Source organism: Trichomonascus vanleenenianus (assembly GCF_965637985.1).
Source record: "Trichomonascus vanleenenianus strain CLIB 3782 genome assembly, contig: TRVA0_015S, whole genome shotgun sequence".
In the NCBI taxonomy this organism is placed as follows: Eukaryota; Fungi; Ascomycota; class Dipodascomycetes; order Dipodascales; family Trichomonascaceae; genus Blastobotrys; species Blastobotrys vanleenenianus.
Genome location: NW_027481872.1, coordinates 133066 through 159241, shown reverse-complemented (window position 1 = coordinate 159241; position 26176 = coordinate 133066). Strand labels below are relative to the sequence as shown.

Below are 26176 nucleotides of genomic sequence, written 5' to 3'. Positions count from 1 at the left end.
CAATACAGCGTTATCTTGGTCTGCTAGCCACGATGCTTTAGTTCTCCAGTCGAAGCTACCGGCTCCCTATATCATGGGCTCGAAGTTTACTGTCCACCATCATGTTGCCCCTCTACCTCTGCCTGAATATTTTAATTGCAGTCGTGCTCCCCAGGATATATTGGAAGAGAGACGTACACTCACGTGGATTGAAAGGCGCTTGCATCATCCTCCTTTAGAGAGAGTTTTGGACCCTTTTTACATTGCGGATGAGCATTACGGTCAAGAAGTACATTTTTATCATGAATTCTCTGATTATCAGGGGGGGGGGGTTACTACCCATGTTTTATGGATCATACTCTCTGGATGTACGCATCCCAGAGTCTTTTCTTGTGGGGATTGATAACCAGGGTTTGAAGACACGCCAAGTTCGGCTCATATTGATTGAACTCGTACCAGGGAAGTCGATGTATCAGACAAATCCAGCGGACTTTTCACAACAAGCCCGTCAGCGGATGATGAAGACAGTGATTGATTTTGAGTCTTTGGTATACAAGCAGGGTATAACGTACGCTTAAAGATTTATGGCCCAGAAATCTTATTGTCACTGCGCCAGAAATTTCACGAGAGCGAGAGCTAGTTTTCGTTGATTTTGCTATAATTGTTTTTCATGTTGACATTTTATCAAAAACTCCCCCAGAGTATGTGTTTATTGGAACATATATCTCACCACTTTTGCGGTGGAAAAACTATAGGATTGAGAAATTCGGTGATTGGATCGACTGGCGGTGGAAGCCTTGGCTCAACACTGAGTATGCTGACACTAAAAAGTTTATCACAGTGAAGATGAGAGAATATTTCAAACCCTGATTATTCCGCTAGTACAATATGTAGCTATATCAGTTTCTAATATCTAGGTACCAGTATTGCAACGGCCCCATCCCTTAATAAGACGCCTACGTCGCGTGACCTTAAAATGCCTGGAACCATAATCCATAAAGATTTCCTTACTGGTTGTGCGGATGCTGACTATCCCGCTATGAGGGAAAAGGGTGAACTATCTGACGAAGGGTCTATACTTTGTGGTAATGCCGCTTCATTCTCCAAACAAGTACAAAGATATTCAAGTTACTGCAAGGACGTCCTATTTTTGATTGGAGGGCCATGTTTATCTTTAATTTCAATGAAAGAACTTCTACCGACGACTTTGTGAGAGACACATTTTTCAAGGAGGATGGACGACGACATCGTCCATCCTCGACATCAATCGTTTGAGAACTTCCGCTACATCCAACTTGGAGCTCTTAATAGGAGACTACAGCCTCACCTCGATGCTTAAAACATGAACAGCTTGTCACCTGAGTCGCGGAAGCGAAAATGCTCGAGTGACGGCGAAGAAGATGTTGGCGCCGCATGCAGTTCGAGTCCTTGAATCCATTTCAATGCGCCAGACATCACCATACATGTACTCCTATTCACCGTCACGAAGATGAATACCTCGCCTTGTTCCATTCATTTTAAACATTCATTGTGGCTTTCGTTATTTACTGATATAATATAAATTACAAATTCGTTTGCTCATCAGACTTCTACTTATTGTCAATAGCCGCGTGCTTTAGTTCACTGTACTTAGGCCCTGTACCCCGTAATACAATACAATAACGTTGATTGAAGTCCATTGCCCAGGGTGAAGAAATCCTGTAGTACAATCGATACCTAAATACGAATCGAAATTGGCGCCTAGAGCGTACTTTCTAAATACACGCTTTAGTTCATTTTACATCAAACCTATCAGTTGATGTGGTTTTAGCGATTGTTTTTCAGGTACATATAACCTAGTGGTTTCGTACCATTTAATATCTAGCTGGCACTGCCAAGCTGGGAAAGGGGGAGGGGGGGCAGAGCCCCCTAGTATGGGGTCTGGGGTGGAACCCCAGGAGAGAAAGGTCAATTGATCCTTCAGACACCGGCAATCGCTATACCTATAGGCCCGGATAACGCCGCACAAGCTTTGCAAGCCGTACGAGCCGCATAGATTACATAAGCCACACAACCCAAAAACACGAAAAATTCAAGACGACCACCAAAATCAAACAATACGTTGAGGAAACCGGAAAACGAACCAGACGATATGGTGGTGATCCGGTACAAGGAAACGCAGCTGAGCAAGCCAGCTGACGAGTACGATCTGTCGCCTCTGCGATTGTCGGTTCCGCTGCCCGATTTAAGCGCCCGCGACAATGAGCAGCTCGAGACGGCCCTCAAGGTGAGCGATGCTGAGGATAAGTACTATCTCGAGCACGTCGCGACCCACGGGTCAATGCTGTGCCGCCACACCAAGTCGGGCCCGAAGAACATTGTGTGGCGGGTCCTCGAGAGGAACCGCCTGCTAGAACTCCAGCCGGTCGACTTTGCCGGGAAATTGTACCGCAAAGTTCAGATCAAGAGCCCGCTGTTCCTGAGAGCGGGCTGTGTACAGGTGCACAGCGATCACGCAGACGAGAAGATTATCATTGACTGGATCACGGTGAATGGATTCTTCTACACGGTCAGTTTCCCGTACGAAGCGTTTGAACCTTCGAAGAGCGCGGCGGAGCTGGAACTTACGAGTAAGCACGCCCAGAGCTGGCGAAGCATCAAAAGCCCCTACTCGTTTGACATTAAGAAGCCCATGATGTTGCGGGCCGTGTCTCCTCGCACGAGTGTTGTGTCTTTGGTTGATGGTACCCTGCTGCGGCTGGATCGAAACTCGCCTCTCGGCGTCATTACAACAAGCACATTCCACGACAGTGCACGATCGGGACTCTTGTTCAGCCGGCTCATTCCGTGGAACTACTCTGAGAAGGTCCCCGGCCACCACGATGTGTCAGTCAAGGCGGTGGTGTCGATGGATGTTAAGGGCTCGGTGCTCGCTACCCTTTCGGTGGACCTCACGCTGAAGCTGTGGAACCTCGAGACGAGTGCGCTGGTGGCAGAGAAGGGTATTTATTTATCGGGGTACTACTCCCACAGTAATTCTACTAACAATGATGGGAAGCGGTCCGGCATGTTTCTTGAGCCAGTTCCTGCCCGATTGCTCTCTTTCAGCTCAGGGAGCGAAAGTGACCGCCTGATAACGTTTTGCCCGCTGGGCGACGGAGTATTCCAGCTCTGGGAGGCGACACCGCACAAGCTCGAATCTCTGGGTGACAGCTTTGAGATTCCCGCTGTCCAGCCAGAGAGTACCGCGGTGTGGGTCATTGCCGACCTCAAACTTCACGCAAAGCATAAAGACCACCACCAAGAAGAACTGTGGGTTACGTGGAAGAGCGATACTTCATCGGCTGTGCACATGCTGACGATTCCCTCGAAGGCCCCACTAGACCGGGCCGGGTGGGTCATATGCGAAAAGGGTCTCCAAAGTGACCTCCAACAGGAGCTCACGGGCCCTACCAATGCCACAAGCGACGATGAGTCTAGCTACTACGTAAATAGGATCTTCGGTCCCGGAGGGTTTTCGCTGAAGACTATTCAGACGGCTTTGCCCATCTACGGCAAGCACTACGCCTCTGGCGTGTCCCAGCTGAGTTTAGAGCAGCTGGAGCGCCTGAGCCGCCCGCAATTTATAGAGCGCGTGTGCAAGACCGTCGGTGCTGCTGTTTCGATGGTTACTAGCGGCGATGGCATGTCCTGCGACTACAAGGCCTATGGGCGAGATCTGCAGCTACAATGGGTCCGATTCACACGGCTCTGCTCTGAGCTCGAGAAGCAGGGCCAGGAGGTCCTTTCATTCGTTGTCGATGCCGACCAGCGGGTCTACCTCATCAAGTCCTCTTTTATTAGTGTCGTTCGCGAGTGCACAGAGGTCGAACTGTACTCGAGTAACAGAAGCACCGCTCCATCCGCCAAAGCTACTCAGATCGTGGCCGAATTGACCAACAAAGACCCTTCTGTGGTGGATAAAATGCTCCGGCTGCTTGATGCTATGGCCTCTTTCCGCAATGGGCTCTCTAAGCATATCCTCAGGGAGTTTTTCGTCGTCCTTGAGGAAGACTTCTCCAAGAGCCGGCACAATTTCCTTACCAGCGACCGTCTCGTTAACATTTATGAGTCGCACATCGCTCCACAGCTCTCGGAGACCTCCCTGGGTGTTCTAGTCACGGCCATGTTTGAGATCGAGGAACTCGATAGCGTGGTAGGCGAGCTGTACGGGGCCATTGTAAAGGCGAACCGGTCAGAGGGCCATACACTGCTCCACAGCGCTCTCGGAGCCCAGTACCTTACTAACAGCCTGTTCGAGGTGTCGTCTACCTGCCAGGCGTTGGTTATTGACGTTCTTATCATCATGGTCATTTCGTCTAGCCACGATGATCTTATTCAGGAGGAGACCACCGGGTACTCCAAGTTTTCAAGGCTGCTCAAACAGCTGTGCATGACCCTTTTCCTGCTTAGCGCTCCTTGTAAGACGGGTTATACCACCGACTACGACGAACTCGTTACTGGAGTGCACGACCTCACCGTAGCGAAGTCTCATTCCGGCCACGAGCCTTTGACTGGGCTCTCATTCATGGACTCCCTTATTCTATCCAGCAATGATCAAGGCGGTATTTCGTTTGAACTGCTGTGGACCCAGCTGCTCATGGAAACCGCGCCTTCCAAGCTGAGCGTCGAGCTGTTCAGGTTCGCCCCACAGGCGGCGGTCGAGGAATTCCTTGCTGTGTACATTCCAAGCGACTATTTAAGCACATTCATCAAGGGCGCTGTCCTGCTGGCATACGGCGAGGACCACAAGGCGCGAGCTCTGCTCAACCGGGTAGCGGTAGCTGTTGGCATTGAGGCTGACGATATGCTGGATAGGAATCTCGGAAACGCAATCGCCGAGAGAATAGATTCAACGCTGCGAGACTCACTCTCCAATGGGATCATCAGCTTCTACCTCTCTCTTTCGAAGTTCGCTGAGAAGAACAAGCGGTACAGCTGCGCCCTTTCTTTGGCAAAGCTGGCGATGAATTATATCACTACCCAGCCAGACAAGGCGGTTGACGTAAACATGCGACTGTTTGACTGTGCAATCGAATGTCGAAGCTACGACGATGCATACCAGGCTCTGGTAGAACTACAGATCATGGAGGAGTCGCCCAAGTACGAGGCTAAGACCGATATACTCGTTGAGTCAATGGTGTCCCACGGATACTCGCGCAGAATGTGCTCATATCCGTTTATTGGCATGAGGCACGAGGTGGCCAAGTGCCTTGAGGCGCTACGAAAATATGAGACCCTTTATTCGTGGCACATGGAGAAGGGCGACGTTAAAGGGGCCGCCACCGCTGCCTACCTTCAGCTGGCGAAAAATAACATCCAGGGTGATGTCGTTGGCACAAGGGATATGTATGAATTGGTTCTCAACACGCTCAAGGGCATCGGCGACGAGCAGGACCGCTGGATTGTTGTCGAGGCGACGGTCAATCCGCGACTCTCTATTGATGGGTCGCTAGGACAGGTCAAGAGAACGTGTGATATCGATAACCGAAACGGCTATCGTACTGCCCGGAAAGCATTGCATTATGACGACATTCAGGAGGAGTACCATCAGTTTGTCTCCAGTGTCGAGGGACTTTTGAAAAAAATTGTCGGATAATAGATGTATATTAATGATTTAATCTGAGTATTTTTCACTGTTCATCTTTAGCCTCCCATTTTTTTTTTCCATTTGGCGAAAAGCAGTCGAAACAATTGAACTTTGCGGGACATAACCACGGAGCTTGAGGGTTGGTTGACACTCGAATGCTAGGCCCTCTTATAATTACCGGTACTTGGGAGAAGCTCAGTGTTCATCTGGAGAATGATTATTCATCGTTTGTGATTAGATTATAGAAAATTAACTGAGGCACTAAAACTAATCCACTGTGAGTAGTGGAAAACCGCTTCGTCGCTTGGTCTTCTTCAGCCAATTGTATGATAGTGTCCATAGATATTTGGATGTTCAATGCCGTTTCCAGAAACTTGCCAAGCAGGATGGCGATCAGCAATTCTCTTCGACGTTCGTAAGTTCGCAGGAGCTTGAAACATGCCCTTTTCATTCTCCTCTGCTTTCTCTTGCTGATATGATGATATAACGGCTTAGGGGAGGTACCAAGTTTGTTCAGGATAAACCAAGAGCAAACATAATCGGGAATGACAGACTCCAAGGTTTGCAGAATGCGATCTGACATTCGCGACCGTACAAGCAAGTCACAACTCTGGTTGAAGCTTGCCATTGATCGTTGGAGAAGAAATTCTTCGAGGTCTGCGTTCATGGGGAGTGTCGCGATCTTTTGTCTAGCAATCGCAAGAAGCGACTGCTCGAAAGCACTATAGCTATACGCGTAGGAGGCCTGAAAGAAAACAGTAGCGAACAACTTCTTCATGCCATCCTCGAACCTGGCGAAAAAGCTGCGGGGACACACAACGAAAAATGCCGCGAGGAATATGCTGCCCTGTGCCATATGCAGAGTGAATCTGCCTTTAGAGAAGGAGGAACAGAGGGTAACGCAATTGGAGACGAGCCTGGCCAGACAGGTATTGAAGAGGTCATAATATTCACTAGATCTGTCGTGGAAAAGCAGAATCAAAGCACCAAGCCTAGGTGACCACGAAAGCATCTCAAGGTTTGAAGTTTCACACAATTCGTCGAACTCTTCAATGCAACCGCGGACAACAGTACGAGCCTTGTGCGAGACCAGACAGAAGTATGTCAACAAATCAATCAGCGGAGAAGATCTCACTTGAACGTGATTCTTTATCCAGTTAACCGTCCACCGAGTCAAGCTCGTAAGTCCCCGCTGTCCGGCAGGCGAATCCAAGAATTTCTGAATTAGCGACGTGCCGGCCCTATTGCAGAAAAGAATAAATATCGGGATACTACTAGATCCAGCATCCAACAGGATCAGCCACGAATTCTGCGTCACTGTGCACCTCAGCACGGTGAGAGCGATTGTCTTTATCAGGCCCTCGCCGGGTCCACCTTTGGGAAGGCCTTCAATCGTGAGTAGGAACTTGTGCCGGGTGGATGCAACAAACTCGACGTCTGATACACAGCCAAAGAGGCCAAATGCAGCCCGATTGAGGTGGGGTAATAGGCCACGGTGCAAATAGGCCCCTTTGTCAACCAAAAGGTATAGCGCTGCGAGAGCAGACGGCGGGATAGTAGTGGCTGACTTATATACGAGATTGAAGACGTCCGGGTGCACTTGAAAGAGCACACTGAGACTGTACATGTCCAAACTCTTGACGGCCCCCATCAACAACCTCCAGGAATAGTCACGGGCCTCCTTCAGCAGGGACGTTGCTCTGAAATGCAAGTGCCTAACGGCCCTGTAAAGAAACAAGGCAATTGCAAACTTCTCTCGCCCGCAAAACTGGATATCACCGGCGTGGATCATCGATGTAACCGTGACTAGTTGGTCGTGGGACATACTGGCTAGGACTTGGTTCATTGAGTCGGGGGCTGATAAGAACGAGCCGGCCAGGACATAGAGATAGAGCCGTTTTACTGCGTCGACGGCGCTTCCGCGTTCGATTTGAACAAGAATATCCTCCAGAGAGCCGATGTAAGAAAAGCACGGGTTGAAAGAGAAGGGCTCAAACGAGTATACTCCTTCCTGTGTGGCGTTGATAGTCTCGACAACCGACCTGATTACGCCTTTGGGGCGCGACTTATCGAGTGGAGAGTCGCTTTCCAGTACTCGAGAGAGGACTTCAAAGTGGCACCACACTTTTGCCAGATTTATGAGGGCGCGGTAAATATCCTCGTCGCCAAGGAAAGGAGGAGTGAATATGGCAATCTTTAGGTATGGGTCCTCTTGGTCTGGGTCAATGGCTAGCGATGTCATCCTACAGAGCTCTAACTCGTATAGGCTGACTCCCGGGAACGCTGTGAGCTCATCGTTAGCCAAGTCAACCTCTACCACTTTTCGTATTCTCCTTGATGGAGACTCCGGACAGCACACGCTTCCGAGGCTAACCCGGTCCTCCTTGAGCAAGTCGACCTCTCGGTGCGGAGACCCGTACCCGCCCTCTGACACTAGGTTGTAGAAGGCCCGGGCATCAGTCAGGTTGATCGTTCTGGAGGTCCTAACCATTTGGTAGGCGTACTCAACTCGGGGGACCCACGGCCCTTTGTGGTAATAAGCGAACCATAGAATGGCTGCCTGGCTGTCGTAAGCGTGTAACAAGGCTGGCGAGGGCCCTACATAACAGCAGGCGAAGCAGGGGCGCACGAGGTCTGTGTACACTCTGTATAAATTGACGAGGTCTCGCAGGCTCAGCTCCTTCAGGGCCGGCACGTGGATGAGCGAAGCAATCAAGTCTACCCAGGCCAGGATGAGACGTGGTCTGTCGCGGAATTTGCATCGACTGTGGTCGCCCCATAAGTCAAAGTCCACGGTGATGTTGTCGTCCACGCGGCCCAGGGACGAGGTGAGGATCTGGGCCAGCAGCCGTTCGCCGAACTTCTTGGCCGTTACGACGCTGACCAGCTCACGGTACAGGTTGTCAAAGTGGTGGTTAAGCAGCGCAATATAGTATTCTGTCATTGCAGATCTACAAAAGTAGGAGATACTGTACACAGCCCGGCAATGCAAGGGGATTACTAGTTTGAGTGTCGCGGGCGAAGCTGCGATTTGAATAATCTTGGAAAGGCCCAGGAAAAGATTCGAGATCATCTTCTTGAACCGCCGCCCTTCGGTGTTCATTTCGTACTTGTACTCGCCCCAGGTTGTGTTGAGCACGACCATGTGTGCCGCCCGGTACCGCTGGAGCAGTCGTGTCGCCTGCACATAAGCATTTTCTTTCATCACCACCCTCTATAGCTGTGAATAGCTGTGGATAGTTGAATAGCTCTCGACAGTTCAAGCTCAGAATAGCTCTCGATAGCTCGCAATAGCTCTCAATAGCTCAGAATAGCCCTCTATAGCTTTCAATAGCTCGCAAAACAAAAGCTCTCACTCTCTATGTGTGCCAACGGTGTGTTTACAACTGATAAAGTTCACTTCCGGGTCAACCATAATGTCTCGCCAACCACGGAGAATGAAAAGATTACATCTCCGAATTCAATGCAGAGCTTAACGATTGGCCAATCGCGCCTCCTGGATGCGATAGGGCAAACTTGAGCCGACGCTGTTTGAAATCTGTCTCCAGCATCTCGGCCAGAGTAATACACAATGCATCACCCACCGCCAGACATGCTGTAGTCGACACAGTAGGCGCATCCAGACCGTAGACCGACTTCTCAGCCATCTCCGAGGGCAAATGGGCAGATAGTACCGCGTCAGCCGCACACGCCAGGGGAGAGCTCGGCTGGCACGTCAGGCAGATATGCTTCACGCCCTGGGGCAGATGCCGGAGCAACGTAATAAGCTCATGGGTGCGCCCCGAGGAAGTAATAGTGAGCACCACGTCGTTGGCCCTGACCATGCCCAGGTCACCGTGGAGAGCGTCGGACGGGTGAAGGACTGCGCTCATCACGTGCAAAGAGTTCATGGTCGCCGAGAGCTTGGTAGCGATCTTGTACGACTTACCCATGCCTGTAATGACGACTTTTCCGTGGCTTTGGGCACAATTTTGCAACATCTGGAGCGCCCCGAAGAATTCGTTTTGAGTCTCCTCGCTCTGCTCGTAGAGATCAGCGAGGTATGTCAGAGCGGTGGCCTGGGCCCTCAAAACGGCCCGTGCCGTTGACAACACGCCAGGACTGAACTCCAACGGCGGCGAAATAATCGTATTCGACATTCTTTCACTCGTGGGTTTTGATCCCCCCCTTTTTTTTTCTTCTCAACAGGTTTGACAGGTTTAAGCACAGCAGGTCGCTGGGTTTATTAAAAAAGTACAGGGCCTGGCCCGAAAAGGTAAAGTCTGCAAGGTTTTGCAAATCTCAGACACACTGCCATCGGTACATCACTCGGGGCCGGTGTTGATTCGGCTCCCCGGGCCCCTTACTCGGCTATGACATGGCAAGTACCTCCCATTTTCGGCCCGTTTTATTTATTGAATTATGCATTGATATTGGCGGTATTCCTAGGCCTTTCTCTGGTCTTCGCATGGGCATTCAACGGACTTCACTTTGTGGATTTGTAATGTGACGCCTTCTCCATGTCTTACGCGGGTGCGACTCGTCGATGCGGATACGAGTGTTGTGCGGCTCGTGCGGCGCGTGAGGCTCGCCCCCCCTCCCCCCGAGCAATTCAATAATGAGACAGCCTAGACCTCGTATTCTCTCTGCGCAGAGGCACTTTTAGTAAAGGTGTGTTATTCGAGGGCCAGCCCTCGAGCTCTCGTGGCTCCGCTTCGCGGAGGATGGTCCCCCTCAATTGACTGCTCCTCGAGTTTGTCCTTAAACACTTTTATTCATCGTGACTTTTAAATCAGCATATGATTAATTAATAATATGGGTAGACGTGTACTTTGTATATTTTGGACTGCACTCCTTGGCGCATATCTTTAAGAGTACGTAACTCTCACTTGGGTGTTCGTTAACAGGGCAGTGTCTACCAGTAATAGAATATCCTGCATAGTCCAAAAACTAGAAGCTAGTGTCCTTTACGCTTAGTTCATGAAGAGGTGAAGGATAGATTGCTTTGAAACCAGTTCATTCCAAGGAGACTTTGAGGCAATGTCGCCTAAACTTTACTTTCCAAAGAACTATGCATACTTAGAGTACGGAAGCGAACGCGAACAACGACCGCCAAGAGTGATTGTCTATGATTGATTATCCATGATAGTACTTGTGATAGCCTGATGGCATGACTGCCTGCCATACGTAATGGCCTAGAGGTCTAGAACGAGAGAGTCCATCGTATTGCCTGCGCGCGCGCACCCTACGGTATCGTATTCTCACTCAATGATTCACTTCCATCGCATAGTGATCCCCTGAATTAAATTAACTATATAAGCCTCAGATTTGTAATAATTGGTGCACAAGCTTTAACCCATACTGCGCTTTCTCGGAGAGGCCATTGACCACTACAAGATCTCCGCGAAGCGGAGCTACGGGGGTTTGGGGGCTGGCCCCCAAGGTCAATTGAAGTAGCGAACCGCCAAACAAATAAAAAAAACGGGTTTCTATATGCCTATAGAATATAACAAAAACCACTACTTGGCCGAATTCTATGTGTCCTTATCTATTAATGTTCAGCAGCAATGCAGTAGTGTGTGAGAGTTACGAAAAAAATTAGCCCCAAAGACGGTCAACCAAGAAACAACCAATGCCCTTCCAAGTGAGCAGCCTGAGAATGTACTGGATAAACAACGGGCGCACATTGTCAAACGCCAGACCGCATCCACCGCCCTCAGCATCAATTCCCTCGCCCATCTGCACCTTGTGCCGCACGCGACACGACTTCATGAAGTTCCACCACTTGGACCGCTGGCAGGGCGCGTCCCTTATCAAGTTCTTAGTCAGCGGCCCCAGCGGGCCGTCAATGTACCGCCATTCAAACGGGTGGAACTTCTGCCGAGGATCGAGCGGGCTGAGCTTCTGGTCGCCCCAGTGGCCCAGGAACTCGAGCCACTTGCCCCACCGCTCCTCGCGGCCCGGCTCCGTGCCATTGGCGTACTCTACAGTGGTCCCGTCAAATGTGTACGCGACAAAGTTCTGCGCCGGGTCCCACAATGCGCCACGGTCCGTGAAGTCGGACAACATATAGAACGGCAGGTCATGTGAATGCTGCCCCACCGATGCGTAGTTGGCGTGGGTCCCCCGCGCCGAGAAGATGACGGGCCGGTCGGCGTTGCTACGCACCGTTTCCATGGCATCGAACCGGTACGCCGACCCGCCGCCATGCGCTGACATCCATAGGATCTCCGGCTTGCCGTGCCGGAACCGGACCAGCGAGTGTTCCCAGTCGCCGACGTGGTTGCCATAGGGACCGCCGCCCATGACAAAGGGCCCCAGGTTGAATGAGTAGAAGTAGAACCAAAAAGCGTCCACCTGGCCCTCGCCACGGTCGACAACGATGCACACGGCTGGCGCGGTGGCCAGCCGGCCCGTCTCGACGTCGGGCCAGTGCTTGACGCCCGTGATCCAGTCTGGGTTCGAGTCAAAGTCCTCCAGGGACTCGAGGAAGAGGTCCTCCGCGCCGATCGAGCGGTTGAACCGCTGCAGGTCCTCTATGTGTAGGGGGCCCGATAGAGCGTTGTAGTCCTGGTCGACGACCCGGAAGTGCCGGACAAAGTCGTCGATGCCGTAGGGCATGTAGCGCTCCTCCGAGTAGAGCCGCACGACGGGGGCGTACTGGGTGATGTAGCCCGGGATCGTGGCCGCGCTAGCGAGCCACCCGAGCGCTAAACTCACAAAGACCGCCAATATCATCCCGGATCCATGCGGAGGAGTTGATATGTTTGTCGTTTTTGGGCTATGCCGTTGCCCTGCGTGATGATGCGCATATGACACATGAAGAGTTTTTTGTCCCAACTGCTTAACTTAATTAATCAAGTTGGCCAGTATTAAATGGCCGTTAATGGAGGACATGATAACCGTCGAAGCCAGTCCCTCCGCGAAGCGGAGACCCTGGAGGGTCTGGGGGGCTGGCCCCCCAGTGTATCCATTATAGGCTAGTAGTTTTCTTCTGGGGCTCTGCCCCAGACCCCGTAGTTGGGGGGCCAGCCCCCCACACCCCCCGCTATAACGAATTGCTGCACTCCTACAATGGGCAACTTTTCTACCGAAGTATTGAAAGTTATGGACCTTCGTGCAATTCACACAATCACTTTGGGAAATAGGAGGTATTCCAATTGCTCAACAAACAAGAGAGTTACAGGTAATTGATTCTTACGAAGAGTGTATTCAAGTGGATACAACACGTCTTAATTATAGCTATGGCTTGTGCTACCACAAATAGGATTGATTCAATATTTGAAACGCTGGTAATTCAGCTAAACTGAACGAGCTGAAGTCGTACTAACAATAAAGGATTAGTTCAATGGTAGAGATGTATTAGCTCTTGCTAGGTTGCTGTAAATCTTTACAGACTGTTACGAACCGTCTACTGCAGCAAGCTACAGTAGTAGAATTATACAGTTGAAAGCCTCGTGAAATGGCAAACAAAAAAGAGGACGAAAAAAAAAAAAAGAGGACGCCGAGGGAAATGGATCATGGTGAGCTCTATGCTGGTAGGAAATGTCTTTGTCGTTGACGGTATTGTAGGATAGATTTTGGTGTAAGGGCGGTACTGGACTGAAGAAGACTTACAACTGGGACAGATGCATTCTCGGTATTTTCGAGACGCTCCTGAGGTGAGTACGGACAGCAAAATGAAAATCATGCAGCATTCCGTCCTTCTGTGTGACATTGGAGCATGTGCGTCACCAATCTCGGTCGTAACCATGAGGAGCTGGCATTCCCCTGAACAGGGTCCAGCACAATTACCAAGGTCTTCACTGCCATTTCATCGCCTTACAGGATTTTTTTTTTTCGGTTTGTAATCAAGCCAGTGGGCAACGGTGAGGCTCAAATGGTAGTGGTTAATCTACATGCGAATGATGATTCGTATGCTATGGTCAGTTACCGTAACCATATGCGACTGATCAAGGGGATATATAAATGTCCCCCACTATTCAGCCAACCAAATTGCTGCTTTTAATTTATTTTGTTTTCAAGCTAGATAACCCATCAACATAACTACCGGTAGTTAAATGAATCCAATAACTTAGGTGAGAACGGAGCAGGTGGGACGTTCACTTGATTTTTCAAATCGGAGACACACAAGCCGGTGAACTAATATCGTTTATACCATAGAAAATGAGTGAAAGAAAAATAGAATATGCCCTGTTGAGGCAGATGGATATCCAAAACGCCAGCTACCCGGATGAGATTGAAGTGATTGACCAACCGACCCCTGTTCAGTTTGCCAAGATCATGGCGGAGAACTTTCCAGTCCAAATAAGACCCAAGAACCCGCTTAAACTCACTCCGCAAAAGCTAAGGGAGACGGTTGGCGGCATGGTCTGTAATGTAGCTGAGACTCCCCTGGGGAACGCCGACTCGCCGTTTCACGATACCCTATTTGTTAAACCGCATATAGAAAAGATGACTGTAAATGAGCTGCTTGGTATTCTTGAGAGCGATTGCGAACCTGGCATTGTGAGGTACATGCAAAGCCAGGACGGCAACCTTCCCAAGGAATTTGGCCCACTGGGAAGCCGCGTTCCGCTGAAGATCGATTGGGCTCAAGAGGTACTTGGAGAGCCAGAGGCCGTCAACCTTTGGATCGGCAACTCGCAAACGACTTCTAGACTTCACAATGGTAAGTTAAACCTGGTATAATTCTACGTGTCAACACCTAACATGTGGTAGATAATTATGAGAATCTATTCTTACAGGTGGCCGGGGAGAAGACAATCTACCTGATCCCGCCCGGTGATGCATACGGCCTGGATGAACGGTTTCTCATCGATGCAACATACAAAAAGCTGAGCGATGGAAAGTTTGAAATATCAATAGACGGAACAGACACTATTGTGGCTGCCGATATTTCAAAGACCGAGCTCGAGTCAATAAATAAAAATGCTGGTCATAAAAATGGGTCACCCCGGGTGTTGTTTCCAACCGTCGACCCGTCGAACCCAGAGACCCACAACGGCATCTTCAGGGCACATTGCAAGCTCTATAGGGTAGTTTTGGGAGCTGGAGACATGCTCTACATTCCTGCACTATGGTACCACCAGGTCGAGATCAGTGGTGACCCGCGGGATGTATCGATAAGCGTCAACTACTGGCACCCGGCATCCCCTACGGGGCCGCTATGGACCAAGTGGGACTTTGTCAGAACAACTTCGCTTGTCCTAAGAGGGTATCACGACGACAGTTTTTTTGATGAGGATGATGATCTCTAGCGTCTTGCTCGTCCTCACTCTTCCCAAGACGGTATCTCACTCGTCCTAAGAAGGTAGTTCAATGAAAAAAAAAATACTTCTTCAATGAAGTAGGCGGTTCTTCGGCGACGGGAGCTAGAACTTGCAATTGCATTCACCAAACTGCTCCTCTTCAATGCTTTCCACAACAATGTCTGGCTCGACGCTCTGCGACGATATGAGCTGCCCATTAATGGCGTCATTCATATCCGCCCTGTCAAGCCCCATGGCCAGGTTAGTGGCAATCCCCGCAGCCACATGGCGCTTGGCGACGCGCATTCGTGCGTTCCGCGGGCACACCGTAATGAACCACTTGTCGTCGAGATATTTATGCATGCTGCTCCATGGCTCGTCGCGAAGCAGCAAGTACAGCCCCTCGACCAAAATGATTTTCGTCTCCGGATAAACTGCCAGGCCGTCGGCCACGGGGTCTTTAATGCTGTGATCAAACGTCGGGGCCCGAATGACCTCTGAACTGTGCAGTTTGAGCCGTTTCACAAGGTCCACGACGCCGCTTGCGTCAAACGTCCACGGGGCACCCCGCCGCCGATGGGCCTCAGTCGGGTCAGGGAACTCGTCTAGCTGGTTGCGCGAGTAATGGAATCCGTCCATTGGCACGACGACGGCCACGGGGTGCTCGCTGGAGCTCGATTTCTCAATGCGACTGTTGAGGATCTCGGCGACCCGGTCGGCCACCGTCGACTTGCCCGATCCTGGCACGCCCGCAATGGCGATGATGACGCGGCCGCCGCTCTCATCGTACTTGGCCTCTGCCCTCCTGGCGAGGGTCTCATACACTTCCTCCATCTGAACCTTTTTTTCCTCCTATAACCCCCTTTGGCCTAAGAATTAATAAATTTTTTAAAATGTGGAGAGAGAGGAGAAGAAGAAGAGCACCTCACAGGCACGGCGGCTGTATTAATATTGCATGTATTCTAAAATCATCTGTCGACAGCAGAGGGCCCATATTGTGTGGAGCAGAGTAACCCGAGATTTTCCTACAGTTTCGGCCGACCTTGCCCGGGGAATCGAACCGGCGACTCAGTGTGTGGCTTAGCACGGCGAAAGTTAGAGAGAAGCGGCGTGGCACGCTCCGGCCCCTCAAACATCGGCCTTTTCTACAGTAGTGTACGGTTTATGGAGTCTATAGAAGTGATGTAGCTTGGGTAATATCTTGGTGATCGATCTGGGAGGGGGGGAATGGGGTTGCGTGGCCTGTCTGTGGGGCTATGGAATACGATTAAATTGCAATATACGTATTGGAGATACATCTGGGGCTTGAAAGCGGGGACCAATCGACTCTGCACGGTGATAATAATATCTCCTTAGAATCACAAATAAAAAAGTACCGTAGTCACAATTGCAGCGTAGTATCTATTATCTCTACTTATCTGGGCTGATTATTATGTTGAAAAAAAAATGCTTAGTGCACGCTATGTCTTATTTCACGTGTATTGCGTGGTAGGAGACGTGAGCCGTGTCACCAGGGACATGGGTGCCGTTAGAGTAAAGAATTAACAGCCGCTGATGCGTGAATTCCGATCACAGATTTCGCGCATAACGCTTTCTAGACAGTACCGGTATATGTCTGCATTTAACGGGCAATTTTCTTGCTCATATGTCGAATCTGGGCCCGGTATACCGCCGCTTTCGTGGAGATATCCGAGATCAGCCATGTCTCTGCTTATACAGTACTGAAAATTAATTTCTAGAGACAGGAGAGAAGAGAGAAGGTACAATAGGACATTCATAGAGAGGGTTCTATATATCGTGAAATGACATTAGTACAGTACCTCCGTAACAAAAGCCTAGCATAAATATAGTGGTAGCTTAGAGTCTACAATATAGTGACAATAGTACATAAAGCCCAGAGTCTACAATACATAGTGAAAATAGTACATTGTACTGTACTGGAGTATTTGTTACAGCGTTCCTGTAGGTACTTGCTTGTGATGAGTTTGCTTGTGATGAGTTTGTGAGAGGCAATTGGGAGCTTGTAACGAGTATTCGTGACGCTGTAACAAATTCCCATTTGATACCATCCAGGGACAGTCAATTCACCCAAGCGCGGACCAATATTGCAACAGGAACATTAAAGGAAATGAAAGGAGACCCAAATAGTAGAACAATATACCCGCATCATAAGGGATCTAATACCGGTAATTGAATGAGGTACCAGAATTATTAAGGGAGATCTGGGTACAACTGTAGTAGAGAGAATGCCCTATCATTTAAGATGATCTGAGTAGTCTACCAGGTAGTAAATAATTATTCCTATCAATGGGAAACCCGAAAGTAAAAAGGTCTCATGAATAACTATAACCTATCAATAGGAAAGCTAGAGGTACCATGAAAAGCCCAATAAATAATTGAAGATTAAAGGAGATTAGTAAACTACATTATTCAAGTCTATTTTATAAACATGGCCAGATATGGCCGAAAACACCGTCCCCAGGTCACAATGCACCAACGTATGGTCCATATAACTGTCCGAAACAGGCGTAACCCACGACTCCCCCGAGTCCCCATGGCGATGGTCTTCCGTATTAAGATAGATGTGCTTGAGCCCAGGACACCACTGCATAAACAAGTCGCTCACCGACCGAAACGGCTTGTCCTGGTCCACGGCTATCAGCACAAACTGGAGGTCCGTACACTGAATAACCAGATCCTCCAGCGGGTCCCCAGCCTCTAGCCCGTAGTCTTCATCATCCTCCTGCTCTTTAGGGATGTCCACCGCAACCAGCACCCGCAGCGTATCCTTGACAAATATCATCATACTGGCCACCTGATCGTAGCCAAACCCGCTTACATGGAGCTCCTCAATTGACGGACACCGCGCAATATACTCACACACGAGCCCCAGTATATCAGCGTCCTCCTCCTCGTTGAATTCGAAAGGCACCTTATTGCGGATTGAGAAATGCTCCAACTCCGGAGTATATAAGTTATTGAGGAAGAACGGCCACCGCGTGTGGCTCTGCTCGATCTGCAGGACCCTTAACCGAGCAAGTGTCGTCTTAGGCAGCACGGCCAACGCTACGTCGCTTGCCTGGAGATGGGTCACCTTGGGAGGCACCCAGTCTACTTGCTTATTGCCTACATAGACGAGGCTGGTGTGGAATTTAAGCCTCCTCAATGCTTCCAGACGGTGCAGCGCATGGCGGATGCGGCGCATATCGAGGTACTGGCCGCCTCGGTTGGGCTTACGAGTAGGAGAATTGTTGAGTTGATGGATGGGACTGTAGACTGCTACGGACATTTCCAGCATCTCGATGGAGCGCGGCAGGCGGTCAATGTACTCCAGAGCACACTCATCCGGGGTCAGGCGAATCGCCAACCTTTTGAGCCGAGGCATGTGGTCTTCAAGAAACCAGCTCGGGGCTATTTCTGGAGACGGTCGATCGGCGACATTGACAATCGCTAGGATAGTACTGGGGGTATTGATCCCGGAGAGATCGAGCGTTCTCCACGGTTCAATGTTATCTACGACGAGATCTCTGAGCTTGCGGCTGGTCTGCTGGACGATTTTCATTACCGAAGCCGCTTCGCGGACAGTACACCGCATTTCCAGGCGCTCTAGCCGGCTCATGAGGCTCTCCTCTACGGCGATAAACGCTGAATATGGTATCACGAGCTCAGCCGCGAGCTGCTCAACGGTCCGCCCTGGGAATACGATCCGATGTCTGCCCGAAGGGCGCTGGCTATTTGAGTATACACACACCCGGCGCCAAAGCTGTCTGGCGGCTGCCTTCTCGGTGTCTCGCGAAACGAGCCGAAGCGTAGCCAGGTCCGAGGCCCGTAAGTAAGGAGCCACCAGCTCCAGCGTCTCAAAAACAGCGACACTGGCCATTTTCTATCTTCCCTTAGGGGACTCTCTATCTTCCCTCAGGGGGTGTGAATGAGTCTCTATCTTCCCTCAGGGGGGTGTGAATGGGTCTCTATCTTGCCTCAGGGGGCGTGAATGGAGCGGGTAGTAGTGGGTGGGCCGCTATAACGATGATGTTTCCTCCAAATCGAAGTGAGGATCTCCTCTGCATGTAGGAGGTAGGCGAAATGGGCCGTCCCCCTAACGGGGAGGGAGGGGACTCGTACCCATACGTCCAATCGGTAGTTATGCATGGCCCATCTGTACTCTGATGCGGTTTCTCATGTGTGGAATACACACCCCACTGCTTTTTCTCTCATTGGAGTTCTAGAGCCAGATCGGACTCGTATCTGGCAGGTTCTGGGCCCTCCCAGGACTTGTATCCAAATGGGCAGAGCCTCCATTCCATCCAAAATGACAGGTCTCCTTGCATTGGAGCCAGATATCGAGCTGGACTTGCACTGCATATCGGACCCAGGTGTCGATCGGAACCGGTCTCTACACACCGCACCGACCCGGTCAGCCGTGCTTTTTTTCAAAAGCCGGCAAGCCGTCCATTAGACTACGCAGGAATGAGGCGCCTTCTGATTCGGCAAAAAACCCTTCATCCTGCATGGGGGTTGTGCGGAATGAGTAGGGCCCTTTGCATGGTCCGTACCCACAAAGCCTCTACAGCGTTAGTACTCGATTGCGGTCTGGGCACGGCAAAAAAAATGAGGCGGCTCTTCCAGTGCCACCCACGCCAAGTTTTAATGCTCTCTACATATGATTATCGTGTTGCGTTGAGGATCAGCTAGCCAATGTCAATTCGAATTGACAGAGGCTCTTCATTTTGGCTAAATATAGAATTAATTAAACGTTTGGTTATATGGAGTGTACATTTTTGTAAGAAAAAATTTTTATCATGCCCCATCTGCCGACGAAGGAAGGGGGTGCAGTATTCAAGTGAACTTCTTTATTTCGGAGACACTTTCAATACGCTTATTCGCTCTAATTGTTCATTAATGTTCTTAATAATTATCGCATGGATTATAAGTTGTTTGATTGGTTACATGGTCCTAGTATTTCGGCGGTTTGATATGAAGCGGCTGTATCGGACCCGGTCTTTGGTCGGTACCTCCATGCCGATGCCTCATGTAAGTGGGCCTGGTGGGCAGCGTAGCTTTCCAGTGTAGTGTACCGTACGCTACCGAAGTACATTATTAATGAATTCTTACATGTCATGCAAGGGAATTGACCTGCCAGGTATCGTCTACAGATTTACTAATTCGAGGAGTATCAACTTCCTATACGACTGTTCCACAACGGTACGGGGCTGTTGCGAGAAATTGCGTAACCACTCCCAACAGTCCTGCGGTTTGTAACAAAATTTTGCAGCCGTTTGTAACGCCATCCCTACTGTTACCACCGGGCAACGCTGGGACCATCGCAGACGTTTATGATTAATCAAGCTTTGTTAAGAACTTCATAGAGCCTAAAGCAAACTTGTGCAAGTATTGTAATAGCTGGTGTTGCAAGTTTCAAATGGTTTTAAAGCTGAAATGTTCTAGTATTTGAAGTACGTACTAGTTACCGGGTATTGAAGTTCAAAATGTATGCTTTGAAGTAGTGAAGGTGAAACTGTTTCCAGTATTTGAAGTATGTGCAATTATTCTGAAGTGAAAATGTAGTGTGTATATTATAATAATGTATTTTCAAAAGCCAGATCTATAATAACCCATTAAAATCAAAATTATACAATCATTTAAAGCTCATCGTCAGAAGAGATGTAAGCATCACCCAGCTCCTTCTTCTTCTTCATTCGCTCCTTCTTCTTCTTTCGCTTCTCGGCGGCAGAAAGCTCCTTCTTCTTCTTCTTGGCCTCAATCTTGTTGCCGAATGCATCGAACTTGTCTTCCTCGTCCTCCTTGGCCTCAAGTCGTGGACCAGAGCCCTGGCCAGACACCCAGTTGTGGCCAGATGGAGTCATGGTACCGTTGTTGACGGCCCAGACCTCCTCGGTCAAGTCCTTGGTGAACTCGGCAGAGTGGGTAATGAGAACAACACCACCGCCGAAGCTCTTGAGGGCAACGGAAAGAGCACCCAGAGAGTCTCGATCCAAATAGTTGGTAGGCTCATCAAGGACAATCAAGTGTGGCTTCTGCCAAGTGCAGGCAGCAAGCACAAGCTTGACCTTCTGACCACCAGACAGACCTCGGATTCGAGAGTGGGAAACCAACTCGGCGTCAAGACCCAACATCTCGCAGTGGACCTCAATCTCCTTTCGGACCAATGGTCGGAAGTCACCAGCCTCAGTGGCAGCCTTCAAGTCAACCTCGGCAACCATCTTGGCGTGAGAGTCAATAAGCTCGTTTCGTGGAATCCAGGCATTGTCGACAGAGCCCATTGGAATCCATCGCTCGTTCTTCATGCCAATGTTCTCACCCAAGAAGAAGGAACACTCGTACTCGTAAGAGTTCTTGAACTTTCGTCGAGACTCAACGGACTTGATTCGTCGCTGGGTACCCTCAACCTTGAAGATTCGCTTCATGTTCTCCTCATCGTTCTCGTTGACCTTTCGGTTGGCTCGGTCCATAGTCTCTCGGTCCTCACCGGTCTGGAATCGCCACTGAATGTACTCGGATGGAGTCTTGTCAAGGTGGTTGTCGATGTGGGCAAACGCGTGCTGCTTAATGTAGGCAATTCGGGCGTTCTCGTGGACGTAAACGTCACCAGTGGTTGGCAGGAGCTCACCAGTCAGGACGTTGATCAAAGTCGACTTACCAGCACCGTTTGGACCAATGACGGCAATTCGCGAGGAAAGAGAGCACTGGAAGTTGATGTTGGTCACCTGTGGCTTGGAAGTGCCTGGGTACTGGAAGCTCATGTTGGACACCTTGACAATAGCCTTCTGCTTGGTCTTGACACCCTCAAGGAAACCTGGCTCTGGGAACTTGAACGAGGCCTGGGTGGCGCCGAGCTCGTAGTAAGACTGGGCAGCTGGAACCTTTCGGACAAACTCAGACAGGTTACCCTTGTACTTTCGGAGCTTGAAGTTCTCGTAGTGGATAATGTACTGGCAGACCTTGTCCAAGAAGCCAGAGTCGTGCGAGACAATGATGGAGGTGATCTCGCAAGTGTTGAGGTAGTTGACGAGCCACTCGACGTTGACAACGTCCAAATGGTTAGTCGGCTCATCGAGCAACAAGATGTCAGCCTTTCGCAGCACAGCAGTGGCAAGGGCGAGCTTCATCTTCCAACCACCAGAGAGAGAGGTAATTGGCATTCGGGTCATCTCGTCAGTGAAGGCGAAGTCAATCAAGGCCTTTCGAACCTCCTCCTGAGTGCCAACAGACTCACCAGCAGTGGCAATGACGTACTCAACAACGTTGGTGTCGGCGTGGGTACCGTCAATGTCGTGCTCAACGTAGATAGTCTTGCACTCGTCCTGAGTTGGGAAACCGTTGACCTGGCCCTCGGCAATGGCTCGCATAAGAGTGGACTTACCGGCACCGTTTGGACCGCAAAGACCATATCGTCGGGCTCGCTTGAGTCGCAGCTGAGTGTTGTTGAGCAGAATCTTGGCACCGTAAGCAAGAGAGAACTCACAGTTACACAGATCCTCACCATCATCATCCTCCTCCTCGAAGTTAGGGTTGGCTGGAATGTTGGCAATGGAGGTAGTTCGCAGCTGCTCAATAACCTCTCGGGCCTCCTTGTCGTGCAGAATGACAACGAGGAATGGTCGAATCGACTCGACCCACTCAATCTCCTCAGTCTTTCGCTCGTCAATCAAGTCACCAGCAATGGCGGCACAGTACTCGACAACAGTCTCGAATCGAGCGTCAACCTTGTACTGCTTGAGCAGATCCTTGAGAATGGCCAGGTTGACAGCAACGTCACCGGCGGTGGAAACCTCTGGAATCTTCTCATCGTCACCAATGTTACCAACTCGCTTCAGCGTGTTGATGGCTCGCAGAGTAACGCTTCGGGCCTCTGGGTCGGCAATGTTGGTCTCGTTGTGCTTGAGTGGTGGGAAGAGCTTGTCCATGAATGGAGCAATGACCTGTGGATCGTCGACAAGCTTGCACATGTTGTCGATAATGACAGCGGCCTTTCGCTTCTTGGTAGTGTCTCGCTCGTTAAGACCTCGGAACAAGACTGGAACCATAATGGACAGAGTGGCCATGGTAACCTCGGAAACAAAGGTGGTGGCACCGAGCTTCTCAACGGTCTCTGGGACCTGCGATGGGTCGGCAATGCAGGAAATGAGCTGTGGAATGAACTTCTCGATATCCTTGTTCTCGACAGTGTCGGTGGCCTTGGTCATAGTGGCAGTGGCCTGCTTCTTGACCTCTGGCTTGGTGTCCCACATAGCCTCAGAGAGAACTGGAATCAGCTCCGGCATTCGCAGGGCAACCTGGTCGTGGGCAGCGTCAACGACAAGGGCAATGGCCTCGAGAGCAGCAACCTTCTCGGTCCACTTGGTAGAGGTGGCAACCGCGTTGGTCAAGTGTGGCAAGAAAGCCTTGACGGCTCGTGGAGTCACATTCTGGGCCAGGGTCTTGATGGCCTCAGTGGCGGCAGTCTTGATCTCAGCGTTCTTGTCGCCAGCCTTCTCAAGCAGGTCGCCAGAAATGGCAACAAGGTATGGCTCAACAGCTGGAGCAATTGGGTTGTGCTCAGCAATAGCGTTGATAGCCTCGCAAGCGTTGAGTCGGGCAGTCTGGTCCTTCTTGTTGTTAAGAGCGGCCTTGAGCTCGGCGAAGAACTTGGTTGGAACATCGTGCTCCTCAATAGGGCCGTTGATGAACTTGGCAACGTTCTGAGCAACCTCAGATCGCTCCTCAGCCGAAGCAACAACGAGCTTCGCAAAGAGTTCGTCCAGAACCTGGATGGACTGCTGGGCTTCCTTCTGGGCAGACATTATTTGCCTTTTTTTTCAAAATAAATATGAAGGGAAGGGTTAGAAGTGTAAGAAAGAAAGAATAAAAAAAAGTCTATAATAAAATAAATATAGGGGCAGGCAACAACCCAAAAATTTTTCCCTTTTCAAAAGAAAAATCTAAAGACGAGAGGATGTGTGAAGTGGAAAAGAGAAAAGCAGGTAGGTGCCATATCTCATGTATTTATACTCGGTTGAAGACAGAAAAAAATTTTTAAAACCTTCGACCGAGATAGCACCCGCCGATAAATTTTTTTTTCCATTGCGGCAACTTCGATGGCGATCACCCAGGGGGCTTGCGCACGCACTATGGGCAAATGAAAAAAATTTTCCTCGCTTCCGAAACCGTTGCTTTTTTGCCCAGAACTCAGCCTTTCCATGCCCTGCTTGGAACGCTATAACAAATGGCAATACAAGCAGTAGTTGTAATCAAACTTTTTATTGCTCCGGATAGCTAAAAAATTGGTATTTTTGCCCGTTGATATTGCTCCAGAGCTAATAGTTTTCTATAACCGGTATAAGTCCCTAGTAGCAAATATGAATGGACCCCCTCTCAGCCGACCAGTAATATTGCCGGAAAGTTTTTTTTTCGTAACGTGCAATTCACATATTGTCTCAGACACCTGTCTTGCTCTAACACGTACCTAAACCAGGTCGCATTACCCTATGCCCATCGAGTCTTATTTACACCAATTAGACTTGTCCGATGTCCTGATTTGCCGTAACAACTAGCCTTGCCTCGTATACTGGGGGCCCAACTCGTTGTCAACCCGAAAACCCGCATCCCCCGGGATTCCCCCAAGCTTTGTCAAAGAAGCTAGTGTAGTCCTTAGCTTTGTGAAATTTTTTGCTTGCCCCCCCTGAGATAGAAGGCCGATCTCTATGCCATGCCGGTGGGTGCCGAATGTTCTTCCTCATCGAGAGGGCATCGCTCCGCGGGCGCACGGACGAAAAATTTTTTGCCGGCCCGGAATGCCCAATAGGGCCTGATGGGGGATGTGTTCGGCGTTTTGCGTGGGCTGCGAGCGGGCCGCGGGCCCCCTTACCACAACAATGGAAACGGCCCAGAAGGGCAGGGGAATGCCGCCAAGCCGCACTGTGCCGGGCCGGGTGTCTCCCGTAGCCATCCCGGTCCTTCTGGCTCAACACTGCCTTTACTGGTACGTAATGTAGTAGTGTTGTTTAGGAGATAATGTACCCTTAAGTTAGGTGTAGCATCTATGTATTTACGGTAGTAAACTGTTGATTTTGCCATTTATCAATGTTTTAAATCAGGAGTCCCTGTTTAAGCAGGCGTGATATGTGCAGGTGTCATATGTGGCTTGTGCGCCTCATATCGATGTTTGGATGGTACATTAAAGGCGTTTTTAATATAACGAGTGGCAGCCAGTAGGAGCTAAGCTAGCAGACTACTTTAGTTTAGCAGTTTTTAGCATAGCTTCGCTAATCATTACAGTGTAATACATTAGACGAAACTGATGAGACGTAGCTAGAGGTTTCAATGAATACACTAGTCCATCATAGTTCGCTTTAGGGGAAACTACAAGTTTCAATACTAATCCCTATTATACAAGATCAATTTTGGGGATCATTCATCGTATATATCTACACTAATATCGCTACAATGCAATACAGACACAATAGAACCAAAGAATATGAAAGAAGGGGCTGTCTACCTATTCGTAAAAGATATCATCAAGCTCATACTGGCTCCGCCACCAGAGAAAGAAGAAGAAAAACGCTTTTTCCCTCTCGGTGTCGAAGCCATCAACACGCTCATCCTCTCATTTTTGTTCAGCAATTACCCGCGCATTAATAAATGGCTGCCCCGGCCAATACGCATCAACGTGTTCAACTCATCAGACGCAGGTACCCCTGAGAGCCCCAACCTGCTTTTCTGCGCCTGCCCCAGTAAATCCATCTTGCGCCCTCCTTTCCAGCCAATTGCTGCGCTACTCGTTACTGACTTTGGCCCCATCTTCAAAGATGAGCTACACCCGCGCATGCTTCCCTCCTCTTTCACTGCGGGTGATTTCTACCTCGACGAAACAACATTCCCATACCCGCTGCCACTGGATACCAACAAGATTGCCATAAACCAGCTGCTGGACCTGGCTCGGGCCACTTGTGACCAGAATAGACTCAGCTCAGTGGTGCTGACAAACCACGTAGCCTGGTGTTTCTTCAACCTGGTCCCACAAGGGAAGGGTAAATACGCCTTCCATGTTCAATGGTGCGTTTCCAACGTCAATTCTAGCACGCTGATGCACTTTTTTGAGATCTTCATCAAGCTCAGCTATAAGCATAGGGACGTCAGACCGCCATACCGTCATTTGCATCCAACTCCTCTCAAACAGATCATCCCCATCTAACCTCCGCATGTATGCTCACTCCACCTACAGTGTGGTTCCCCTCAAACCCCCCTCTGGTTCCGCTATGAAGAGGGACCTGTCCAGAGACCCTCTGCGAAGCGGAGCTACGGGAGCTCGAGGGCTGGCCCTCGAATACAAATTGAGCTCAAATATAGAGATGAAAAAAAC

At 49.9% G+C, this 26176-nt stretch overlaps 9 protein-coding genes across 9 annotated transcripts; 3 read left to right on the top strand and 6 right to left on the bottom strand.

The window, feature by feature from the left end:
- Nucleotides 1-2110: 2110 nt before the first annotated feature.
- On the top strand, nt 2111-5596 carry TRVA0_015S01354 (uncharacterized protein; the record flags this gene model as incomplete). Its single annotated transcript, XM_076684400.1, has 1 exon — nt 2111-5596. One exon carries the CDS (start codon nt 2111-2113, stop codon nt 5594-5596), a length of 3486 nt encoding a protein of 1161 aa, XP_076541368.1.
- A 208-nt stretch (nt 5597-5804) lies between these two features.
- On the bottom strand, nt 5805-8732 carry TRVA0_015S01332 (uncharacterized protein; the record flags this gene model as incomplete). The annotated part of the gene is made up of 1 exon (XM_076684399.1): nt 5805-8732. The coding sequence occupies one exon, from the start codon at nt 8730-8732 to the stop codon at nt 5805-5807; it is 2928 nt and encodes a 975-aa protein (XP_076541367.1).
- A 301-nt stretch (nt 8733-9033) lies between these two features.
- Nucleotides 9034-9726, bottom strand: TRVA0_015S01310 (uncharacterized protein; the record flags this gene model as incomplete). Its single annotated transcript, XM_076684398.1, has 1 exon — nt 9034-9726. One exon carries the CDS (start codon nt 9724-9726, stop codon nt 9034-9036), a length of 693 nt encoding a protein of 230 aa, XP_076541366.1.
- A 1438-nt stretch (nt 9727-11164) lies between these two features.
- TDA6 (putative vacuolar protein sorting-associated protein Tda6p) lies at nt 11165-12304 on the bottom strand (the record flags this gene model as incomplete). The annotated part of the gene is made up of 1 exon (XM_076684397.1): nt 11165-12304. One exon carries the CDS (start codon nt 12302-12304, stop codon nt 11165-11167), a length of 1140 nt encoding a protein of 379 aa, XP_076541365.1.
- A 1467-nt stretch (nt 12305-13771) lies between these two features.
- On the top strand, nt 13772-14826 carry TRVA0_015S01266 (cupin-like domain-containing protein; the record flags this gene model as incomplete). The annotated part of the gene is made up of 2 exons (XM_076684396.1): nt 13772-14237; nt 14288-14826. The coding sequence occupies 2 exons, from the start codon at nt 13772-13774 to the stop codon at nt 14824-14826; spliced, it is 1005 nt and encodes a 334-aa protein (XP_076541364.1).
- Nucleotides 14827-14940: 114 nt separating this feature from the next.
- On the bottom strand, nt 14941-15651 carry YFH7 (Yfh7p; the record flags this gene model as incomplete). Its single annotated transcript, XM_076684395.1, has 1 exon — nt 14941-15651. The coding sequence occupies one exon, from the start codon at nt 15649-15651 to the stop codon at nt 14941-14943; it is 711 nt and encodes a 236-aa protein (XP_076541363.1).
- Nucleotides 15652-17230: 1579 nt separating this feature from the next.
- TRVA0_015S01222 (uncharacterized protein) lies at nt 17231-18697 on the bottom strand (the record flags this gene model as incomplete). The annotated part of the gene is made up of 1 exon (XM_076684394.1): nt 17231-18697. The coding sequence occupies one exon, from the start codon at nt 18695-18697 to the stop codon at nt 17231-17233; it is 1467 nt and encodes a 488-aa protein (XP_076541362.1).
- A 1759-nt stretch (nt 18698-20456) lies between these two features.
- HEF3 (elongation factor 3B) lies at nt 20457-23618 on the bottom strand (the record flags this gene model as incomplete). The annotated part of the gene is made up of 1 exon (XM_076684393.1): nt 20457-23618. The coding sequence occupies one exon, from the start codon at nt 23616-23618 to the stop codon at nt 20457-20459; it is 3162 nt and encodes a 1053-aa protein (XP_076541361.1).
- Nucleotides 23619-25291: 1673 nt separating this feature from the next.
- Nucleotides 25292-26008, top strand: TRVA0_015S01178 (uncharacterized protein; the record flags this gene model as incomplete). The annotated part of the gene is made up of 1 exon (XM_076684392.1): nt 25292-26008. One exon carries the CDS (start codon nt 25292-25294, stop codon nt 26006-26008), a length of 717 nt encoding a protein of 238 aa, XP_076541360.1.
- Nucleotides 26009-26176: the final 168 nt, after the last annotated feature.